The sequence below is a fragment of the Vipera berus genome (assembly GCF_964194415.1).
Source record: "Vipera berus genome assembly, chromosome: 16".
Lineage (NCBI taxonomy): Eukaryota > Metazoa > Chordata > Lepidosauria > Squamata > Viperidae > Vipera > Vipera berus.
This window is the reverse complement of record NC_138219.1, coordinates 2151551-2162315: the sequence shown is the minus strand read 5'-3', so window position 1 is coordinate 2162315 and position 10765 is coordinate 2151551. Positions and strand designations below refer to the sequence as shown.

The following is a 10765-nucleotide window of genomic DNA, read 5'->3' as shown; positions in this document are numbered from 1 at the left end:
AGGAAGGGTCCCTGAGTACACCACCCACGGCCAATGGGATAGCCACACCCCAAGAGAGGTCAGTCCAACCGAAAACGACTCGGAACCAGAACTAGAGGAGGATGGCCTCCTGCAACCAACCTTGCTCAACCCAGAACAAAGGCCTCACGAGCCCGCTGTCCAAATCCAGGGCCAAGCCACACCCAGACGATCCACCAGGCCCCACAGGACGTCGGCATACTTAGCGGACTATGTGTGCAAGTGTCCATCCAACAACTGCAGATGTAATAGCACACATTGTACATAGTTATGTATATAGTTGTAATGTTGGTTCTGCGGTTGTCATGTGGTTCTTCTCTAAGGGGGGAGGGGTTTTATGTATCCAGTGCAGGCATCTGCATAGCAACAGCCACTAGGGGGCGTTGGCCTGGACGGTTTTGGCGGGAACCCTAGTTTCGGCGGGAAACCTAGGGCCAACCCCATTGGCTGGACGCCTACCTGGCTAGGTATTTAAGGAGGCCAGGTAACCCTCGTTCCTCAGTACGCTACACCCACCCCCAGTAAAGAGCTGAACACGTACTCCAGCTGGCATCTCTTCATTGCGTCGGACCCACTACATTACAGTTGCTATCATGTCACCCCTCACTCTTCTCTTCGTTAAACTACACATACCCAATTCCAGCAACTGTTCCCTATATGTTTTAGCCTCCAATCCTCCAATCATCTTTGTTGCTCTTCTCTGTACCATTTCTAGAGTCTCGACATCTTTTTTACATCGTGGTGACCAAAACTGGTTGCAGTATTCCAGGTGTGCCCTTACCAAAGCATTGTAAAGTGGTATTAGTACTTCACCTCTGAGGTCTCTTCCAACTCTGCTATTCTGCCTGATATCTTCACAAATGGGTTTTTTATTAAATGTTAGGAGATTTAGGACCTATAGCTTGATGCTTCTCCACCATTGGCTGAAGCAGGGATGGGGTGATGTTTTTCTATGGTGTTTAAGGATGGCAGAGGAAATTATATTTCTTGCCTTGAACATCTCTGAACAAAAGTCTAGTGGTCTTGCAGGAGACCTCCAACCATGGGCAAAATTGCCCTTCTTTTGTGTGTGTGTGTGTGTGTGTGTGTGTGTGTGTGTGTGTGTGTGTGCGTGTGCGTGTGTGTGTGTGTGTGTGTGTGTGTGTGTGTGTGTGAGAGAGAGAGAGAGAGAGAGAGAGAGAGAGAGAGAGAGAGAGAGAGAGAGAGAGAGAGAGAGAGAGAGAGAGAGAGATATTTACCAACTTATGAGAATCTTTTGGACCAGGGGTTCTGAACATTGGCAACTTTAACACTTGTGGACTTCAACTCCCAGGCTTCCAAGACCCGACACCTGTGCCTGAGAGGAATTTGCACACTTACAACTTTGGGGGCTTGTGCAAAACTTGATGGATCACCAAATAAAACAAAACATTTGAACCTTCCTACTTCTTCAATATATACCGTGCTATTTTTGACACTTATCCTTTATGGTGGCTTAGATTAGAAGTAGAGAGAAACTCAAGATGTACGTATTTACCAAAAAGCAGGATTCTGGGATGGCAAAAGTGCAGTTTATTTACAAAACCAGCAGAGCATGTTACACCTGACAAGGCCTACCCCAAGTCCTGTTCTATACACACAGAGTATTTTACACACATGCACCTGCGTGAACAACGCACACATACAGGGAGACAGACATACTTGCCTTTTTTTTTCTATATACAAAGACATTTACAGATCGTAGAAAGACAGCTGCTCACTTCCTCACACTTTTTTTTAAAAAAAGGCTAATAACAATATTAATACATATTTAAAAGGCTTCTAAAAGTCTGGAGTCTGTCAAATTCACTTCCAAAGAGTCCCATTGAGATAGTGACATTCAGAGGAAGCGAGGGAGGGAAATTAAAATAGACGTATTGCACCTCACAAACTCTCTGACATGTTTGAAGGAAAATCAAGATGTCTAGCAAATTGGCCCTTGGAGAAATTTCTTTCAAAATCATGCTCAACCTCTGGGTTTGTTTAACATGCTGAAAGGAGTCAGTTAAAAACCTAGAGGTGTGCATAACACGTAAATGTGGTTAGGTTAATTCTATTTGGCCCGTTGTGTAAACCCAGCCCGTTTAGTTCATTTCTGTAGCTTATTGGTTCATTTCTCATATTTAACATATTACAGGAACTCCTTGATTAACCAAAGTTCATTTGAGACCGTTCAAAATGGCAACGGCACTGAAAAAAGTGACTTATGACCGTTTCTCACACTTAAGACCACTGAAGCATCCCAGGGTCACGTGATCCAACTTCAGGCGCTTGTCAACTGACTCATATTTACGACGGTCGCAGTGTCCTGGGGTCAGGTGGTCCCCTTTTGCAGCCTTCTGATGAGCAAAGTCAATGGGGAAGCCAGATTCCCTTAACCACCATGTTGCTAACTGAACACCTGCAGTGATTCTCTTACAGACTGCTGCAAGGAAGATGGTAAAATAGGACAAAAGTCACTTGAGTTTCTCACTTGGCAACATAAATTTTGGGCTCCACTGAGCTCGTAAGCCGAGGACTGCCTGTATTCACGGATGCTAAAGACCAAGCTCAGTTTATGGCAGATTCGAAGGGGAGATTTGCGTTTGTTAATTCAGCCACGGCAGTTCCAGGAACTGCATGTCTGAATGAGCCAATCTCTGAGTCAGATCAGCCAGTCTTCTCATCATCTAATCTCCTAAACCAGAAGTCCCCAATCTTTTGGGCACCAGGGATCGGTTCCGTGGAGAGAGGTTTTTCTGTGGACCGGAGGGTATCCCACGGATGGGGGCTTTGCTTGTTTGTGTGGACCGGTTGCTGGCATGCCGCGGTCCGGTACCGGTCCACGGACTGGGGGTTGGGGACCTCTGTCTTAAGCAATGGACCAAAGCAGAGTCCAGGCAGATGGTGACACTGGGACCCAGAAGGTCCAAAACTGATGAAATTTTGAGGCATAAGCCCTGATAGATGTTCTGATCCTGCCTTCAGAGCTGTGGTGCCCCAAATTTGTTTCCCCCCCCTCAATATTGTGAGTCACTTCACCTTCACTGCGAGGCAGAAATTTTTCTGAAGGAGGCAGCTGGTCAGCAAAGTTGTAGCTCTTGACAAATATGAAAAATGAGGTATAGTGCACACAAGAAAACTTAGAATATCAGAGAAGGAAAAGTTTGGTGTTTAAGAAACTTACTTTGTAAGCATATCCAAAGAGGACTTGGAGCTGTTTGGCAATTCCCCTAAAACTCAAAATTAATGTTTCTCAGCCTTCACGACTTAAAGGTGGGTGGACTCTTAACTCCCAGAATTCCCAGGTCAGTTACGCTAGTTAAGGAATTCTGGGAGTCAAAGTCCAATCATCTTAAAGCACGCTGGCTAGGGAATTCTGGGAGTCAAAGTCTACAAATCTTCAATTTGCTGAGATAGACATCGACGTCAAATGTGGACTTCAAATCCCAGAAGTCCCCAGCCAGCATATGCTTTAGGATGTGTGGACTTCAATTCCCACAGGGCTGGGGAATTCTGGGGGTTGAAGTCTACTCTTCTTCACATTGCTAAGGTTGAGAAACCCCTGCTCAAAATGCAGACTCACTCACCAAATCCGTCCTCAGAGTCACACATGTATCGCTCATATGTATTTCCATTGTTGTTTGGTTAGCTTTAGAAATATTTATAGTTATAGCATGCTAAGAAATACAAAGAGATGGGGGGGACACTTGAAGTTCATTGGAGATGGTGTGTCCCAGCCTTCTTGATCCCCAATGTTGGGACGACACCACATGGATGTGTTTTGGACTTTCTAAATGGCTTTAGGAGTTGGAGAACTCCTGGGCCCATGATGCACTTCCTCGGGACGAGCAGAAGCACATTACTGAACATCCTTGACCCAGTAGAAGGACTTCCACTGGGGATCTCCAGGTACTTTCTTCAGCATTTCCTGGAAAGTCCTTGAAGCTTACAGCAGAAAAGTTCCTTGCCCAGTTCATATTAATAATACAAATAAACATAATAATTAAAATTGAGTTCATCTTTTTAACTGCTGGTGGCCTTTGGCAACCTTTGCCCAGGATGGACCAAGGACCATCTTAACAACGACAACAGCAGGTATAATAATTACTACAAAAGACGCAAGAGTTTCAACGATTTTCCCCCCCGAGCCCAGTCGAGTCAACTGGACGGCCCGGAAGGGTCTTGCTTATCCCTTCTCCAACACTTCGTCCCTTCCCCTGCCCCGAATCATCCCTGGCCTCAAAAGGTTCCAAAAATAATTTGCCCAAAGAGACATCCCAGACCAGTTGGAAAGACAAAACTGGCCTCTGAGCATCTTCAGGATCTCTTGCACGTTGGAGGAGAAGTTGGCTTCGGTGTTGGCCAAAGTCCTGGGCCTTCAGGAGATCCCAAGGTGGACAGTTTGCAGCCAGCTGGGCCGGTGGCTCCGAAGAAGGGGACCTGAGTCTCAAGAGCTCTTTGCCACCCCACAAAAGAGAGGCACCAGGAAGCAGTTAGGATGAGGGCTCAGAGCTGGCTTGGATCTGGGAATCTGACAGGGGAAGTGGTGGGGTGGGGTGAGCCATCAGACCAAGTGTCCCCGTCCGTTGATGTAAATGCCGTTGGAGGTGGGCTTCGCTCGGAGGGTGCCGTTCTCTTGGACAAAGTGAGTCATTGCTTGCTTGATGTTGTTTTCGTCGTTCCGCTGTTCCTCTTCTTCTTTCTCCTTCTCCTTCTCCTCCATCTGATCTTCTGGGACAGGGGTGGGGGGCGGCGGAGGAAGCTCCGTCTGGGTCTCAATCTCCCGGACGGTGGATAAGGTTGAGTAGCTGCGTCCCTCAGCTTCTTCTCCCTGTGCAGGCCGAAAGGAAGAAGAGTCACCGAAGGGGCAATGGGGTGATGGGGCCGGAGGGGGACCTGGCCCCCAACTCAAGGTCCTGCTCAGCCACAGACGTTCACAGGTTGGACACATTACAGGTAATCCACAGCTTATAGCCGTTCGCTTAGCGACCAAAGTTACAATGGCACTGGAAAAATGACTTATGACCTCCCCCCCCCCCCGCTTAGAACTGTTGCAGCATTCCCCCATATTCACAGGATCAAAATTCAAATGCTTGGCAACTGACTCATATTTATGACGGTCGCAGTGTCCTAGGGCCATGTGATCCCCTTTTGCGACCTTCTGACAAGCAAACTCAGTGGGGGAAGCCAGATTCACTTAACAGCCATATTACTAACTGAACGACTGCAGTGTTTCGTTTAACAACTGTGGCGGAAAAGTCGTAAAATGGGGCAAAACTCGCTTAACAAATGTCTAGCTTAGCAACAGAAATTTTGGATTCCATTCCGGTCGTAAGTCGAGAACTACCTGTAAAGTAAACCCCTGTTCATTTAATCATGAGTTTTTGAACAGGCCACACATCAAATCATAGATTGCTTTATAGGTTACAGGTAGTCCCGAACGCTTTTGTGTGTGAGGATTCTTCATAAGTCACTTTTTCCTGTGTTGTAATTTTGAGCTATTGCTAACTGAGCGGTTGTAAGTCAAGGACTACTTCAGGATAAATAAAACAAACTCAAATATTTCCGTTGATATATAAGCTGGTTATTAAGAGAGTTGGGATTTTTAAGGATTTTCACGATCCCATGTCATGGTTGTTAAAAGAATCATTACAGTTGTTAAGTGAATCACACAGTCATTAAGTGAATCCAGCTTCCATGCATAAGTGTATCTGAATAATATAATATATAAAATGCATATGCATTTGAAAAATCTTATTCAGAATGTAAATTTCTCTGCATTCTGCCATGTTGCCCATTTTTAAAAGATATCTCTTCAATAAAGGGCTGTGCAAAAGTGAATAAGTTCAACTTCAATAAGTTGTGAAGTCATGCGTTCTTTTTTTTAAAAAAAACTAGGCTAAATTGCAAACAAAAATGTGTGTGATTGGCAAACAATGAATAGAATAGAAAATGGAATGGAATGGAATGGAATAGAATAGAATAGAATAGAATAGAATAGAATAGAATAGAATAGAATAGAATAGAATAGAATAGAATAGAATAGAATAGAATAGAATGGAATGGAATGGAATGGAATGGAATGGAATGGAATGGAATGGAATGGAATGGAGTAGAGTAGAGTAGAGTAGAGTAGAGTAGAGTAGAGTAGAACGGAACGGAACGGAACGGAACGGAACGGAATGGAATAGAATGGAATGGAATGGAATGGAATGGAATGGAATAGACTTTATTTGGCCAAGTATGGTTAGACAGACAAGGAATTTGTCTCTGGTACAGAAGCACTCAATGTACTTGCAAAAAAAAAACAGTGAGATAATAATGCTAATATTAAAAGTATGCCTCCAGTGGAAGGCAGGAATAGGTAATAAAGGACTAAATAATACTATAGCCATACTTTATGAGTTAATATAGGTATGCATTAGTCAGCACAATCAACCCAACGTTAAAAAAAGAAGAAGCAAAGAATGCAAGAACGAGAATCCCAGACTCTGCCAGCCTTGCAAAGCTGAGCGGCTCACAGCCACTCGAGGCAGCCTCCTTGCTTGACTCCGCTCACCATCACTGAGCAAAGGCTGGTCTCCGTCCGGAAGCTGCCTTGCCTGCTGTCCCGGCAGAGACTGTCCGCTCGGAGGCTTTCCCGGCACAGGCTGTCCCCGCGGAAACTGCCTTGCCGGCTCTCGGCCCTCAGGGGAAGGTTTTCTTCAATCTGAAGAGCAGAGAAATAGAAGGGCGAGAAGCTAATTTGGGTGTCCTCTGGAGGGCCTTTCTTCCTGCTCAGCCAGGTGGACTTCTCACCTGGTGCTTAGCCCTCAGACTCTGAGGAGACTCTGAGGAGGACCACGGAGAAGTTATGGAAGTCCTTCAGAATGACAGAATGACAGAGTTGGAGGGTCCTTGGAGGTCTCTTAGTCCAATCCCTGCTCACTTTTTAGCCCTGATGATGTTCCCTAGTTGGGCTATGAAATGTCTGCAAGAAACAACCAACCTCAGAAAGCATCAAGGACCCCAAAGTCCTTCTCCTTCTCGTCCTCCCCTCTAGCCATCACAGACAAACGGCTGTCCAGTCTCTTCTTAAAGCCTCCAAGGATGGAGCACCCACAACTTCTGGATTAATTGTCCTCACCGTCAGGAAGTTTCTCCTTAGTTCCAGGTTGCTTCTCTCCTTGTTTAGTTTCCATCCGTTGTTTCTTGTCCTGCCCTCTGGTGCTTTGGAAAATAGGTTGATTCCCACTCTTTTTGTAGCAACCCCTCAAATTTTGGAATCTACTATCATGTCACCCCTAGTCCTTCTTTTTTTTTTTTAATAAACTATACAGATTAATTCCTGCCTCCAGTCATAGAAAGACAACTGGGTCTCTCTGTCTCCTCTCAAAAACAAAATGTGCTATGTTGTTATAAAGGCTTTCCCATAATACTAAATAATGCAGATTTAACTATGTAGGTTTATCCCAACGGTGCTTTTTTCCAAAAGGCAACTGGACTTTGTTTTTTCTTTGTTTGGCTTTTCACTCAAGAAGCTTCTTCAGTTCTATACTGAACATGGTTTTGCCTTTATCTTTGTAGGTTTCAAACATATTGTTAGCCACCCAGAGTTGTGAGAACAAGATGGGTGGCCATCGCTGCAAATCGTCGCAAGAAATGGAAGCTAATTTTCGTTCTGGCTTTTTCCTTTTTCTGGGGTGTCTCCCCGAGTTCAAACCAGCCCTACATTAAATGAATGTCCTAAGGCTTCAGAAGTCCTGAGAAAATTTCCAGATATTTTCTCAGAAGAAATACCTGGAAATGCTTTCTAGCTGCACATTTTTCCCACTTGCATCCTCTAGGGGGCGCTGGAGGACTTCTGTGGCTCAGTATATGAAAAGGAGAGGATGTGAAAATTAAAAAAAATCAAGGAAGACATCTGCCTAGGCCAGGGGTAGGCAACCTTGGCTCTTTTATGACTGGTGGACTTCAACTCCCAGAATTCCTGAGCCAGCATGAGGGAACTATGGCCCCTTCATGACTCGTGGACTTCAACTCCCAGAATTCCTGAGCCAGCATGGGGAACTATGGCCCCCTCATGACTCGTGGACTTCAATTCCCAGAATTCCTGAGCCAGCATGAGGGAACTATGGCCCCTTCAGGACTCGTGGACTTCAACTCCCAAAATTCCTGAGCCAGCATGGGGAACTATGGCCCCCTCATGACTCGTGGACTTCAATTCCCAGAATTCCTGAGCCAGCATGAGGGAACTATGGCCCCTTCATGACTCGTGGACTTCAACTCCCAGAATCCTGAGCCAGCATGGCTCAGCTTGGAAACCGCTCCCTTTCCCCTCAGCATGGCTGGCTCAGGAATTCTGGGAGTTGAAGTCCACGAGTCATAAAAGAGCCAAGGTTGCCTATCCCTGGCCTAGTCTGAGCAGAGTTATAGCTATAATAGCTAAATGGCCCCTCCCTATCCAGAAGTGGCATTCCACTGGTGTGGCTATTAGGAAACAGCTATCCTCATGGTAGTCCAACTGGATGAAATTTCCAGACAGCAAGAACAATTAACCAATCAATTCTTTGGTTTGCCTTCAGAAGTTGTGGATGCTCCATCACTGGACGTTTTCAAGCAGAGACTGGACAGCCATTTCTCTGAAACAGGATCACCCTATTCTCCAAAGCACCCGAAGGCCAGACAAGGAACAATGGATGGAAATCAGTCAGGGAGAGAAATAACTTGGAATTAAGGAGAAACTTCCTAACAGTGAGAACAATTAACCAGAGGAACAGCTTCCCTCCAGAAGTTGTGGATGCTCCATCACTGGAAGTTTTCAAGAAGAGATTGAACAGCCATTTGTCCAGAATGGCATAGGGTTTCCTGCTCGAGCAGGGAGGGGTGGACTAGAAGATCTCCAAGGTCCCTTCCAACTCTGTTGTTCTGTGTGGCCTTTTCTGGGAAGATTTTTCAACTCTGTGATTCCATGTCCTATGGCCAGTCCTGAATTTACCCAGAAGGCAATGAACTCTCCTCCACAACTCACAACCCAACCGGTGTGTTTTTCACACTTCTTAAAGAGCCTTGGTGGAGCAGTGGGCTAATGCCTCCTTAAGTAACACCAGCTGCCTGCAATTAGTGCAGGTTCGAGTCCCACCAGGCTCAAGGTTGACTCAGCCTTCCATCCTTCCGAGGTAGGTAAAATGAGGACCCAGATTGTTGGGGGCAATAAGCTGACTTTGTAATAATGCCGCTTGGGTGTGTGTGTGTGTGTGAAAGCCCTAATAAGCAGGCATATACATAGAATGAAGGCTACTGCTAAACACATTGATTTGTGCTTCTTAGATTGTAAGCCGCCCTGAGTCTTCGGAGAAGGGCGGGATATAAATGGGATTAAAAAAAAAAACTTCTCCATCACCATCACACCTCACGTTTTTACCTGATGCCGGGTCTCCGTGCTGTGGCTCGAATGCAGGCGCCGGATTGAGTTTTCCCGGGTCAAAGTCAGTTCTTCCTCACTGCCAAAGACAAGGAGAGGGGAAGCTGAGGGTGTGGCTTGGTGAAAATGCCACCCCCCCCCCAGGCCCAACCGTTGGCTCAGTTTCGTGGTTCTGACTCCAGGAGAAGGAGTAGGCTTGCCTCTCCACAAAGTGGAGTTGAAGTCCACAACCTGAAGATGGGTGGACTTCAACTCCCAACGTGCGTCGACTTCATGGACTTCAACTTCCAGACTCCTGGAAGAATATTTCTCAACCTTCGTCACTTGAAGATGGGTGGACTTCAACTCCCAATGTGAGTCGACTTCATGGAAGGGTGGACTTCAACTTCCAGAATTCTGGGAGTTGAAGTCCACCCATCTTTAAGTAGACAAGATTGAGAAGCATTGTCCTACCTAGACAGAGACCAGCATCAACTGGTGCTATTTCTTCCACCATATCTAAATGTAGATACGGCTCCTTTTCCCTGTGTTGCTTCAACCCACCCTTGACCTCCTTCACCACCTAAGGTCCTTCATCATCACTCCGAGCTTCTCCAACCCAAGGACGATGACCCACAGATCTGAAATTCAGACCGACCCATCCTCACAAGACAAGCTTGATGACAAGAGGGGAGGAAACCGACGCGAGCTTCCACGCAACCGTCGGTCCTTACTATTTCTCTGTGATGCGTTTCGTTTTCCGCTTGTGGTAGCACGTCATGAGGACGATCACCAGGATCAGCAGGCTGACTAAGACCACCGAAATGATGCCCACGCCAATCATGGAGATGGAGACCACGTCTACCTGCTGAGCTGGGAGTCCTGGGGGTGAGACAGGAAGGTCACAGCAGCTCACGTCAAGCTCAGAAGAATCAGAAATTATAGACCGGTTTCATTTCACTGTTTTGAAGGGCAGAGATTTTTTCTTCTTCTAATTCCGTTCACCATGTCCGATTCTCAGAAGCTGCCTGGACAAGTCCCGGCAGTTTTCTTGGCAAGGTTTTCCAGAAGTGATTAGCCATTGCCTGCTTTCTAGGGCTGAGAGAAAGCAACCGGCTCAAGGTCACCAAGCTGGCTTTGTGCCTAGAACTTTGGGACTAGAACTCACCATCTCCCAGTGCCGCAAGCTAGACGCTTTCATGTTTTTCTAAGGATTGCTTTCATAATTGGCAGAAATGTGCACAAGCCAGATGTGGCACGGAGGTGAGGGTTATACAGGTTGTCCTCGGCTTATGACAACAATTGAGCCCAATTATTCTGTTGTTAAGTGAGACGTTTGTTAAGCGGGTTTTGCCCCATTTTATG

At 46.1% G+C, this 10765-nt stretch overlaps 1 protein-coding gene across 1 annotated transcript in view; it reads right to left on the bottom strand.

Annotated features, from left to right (window-relative positions):
• Window positions 1-1555: 1555 nt before the first annotated feature.
• Window positions 1556-10765, bottom strand: part of NECTIN4 (nectin cell adhesion molecule 4) — a 42317-nt gene continuing 33107 nt past the window's right edge. Inside the window, exons 6-9 of the mRNA XM_081340506.1 lie at window positions 10135-10282; window positions 9422-9500; window positions 6578-6727; window positions 1556-4849 (exon numbers count right to left, since the gene is read on the bottom strand). Coding sequence (XP_081196632.1) covers window positions 4583-4849; window positions 6578-6727; window positions 9422-9500; window positions 10135-10282 — 644 coding nt within the window. The 3' untranslated portion in view covers window positions 1556-4582. The remainder of the gene's footprint in view (window positions 4850-6577; window positions 6728-9421; window positions 9501-10134; window positions 10283-10765) is intronic.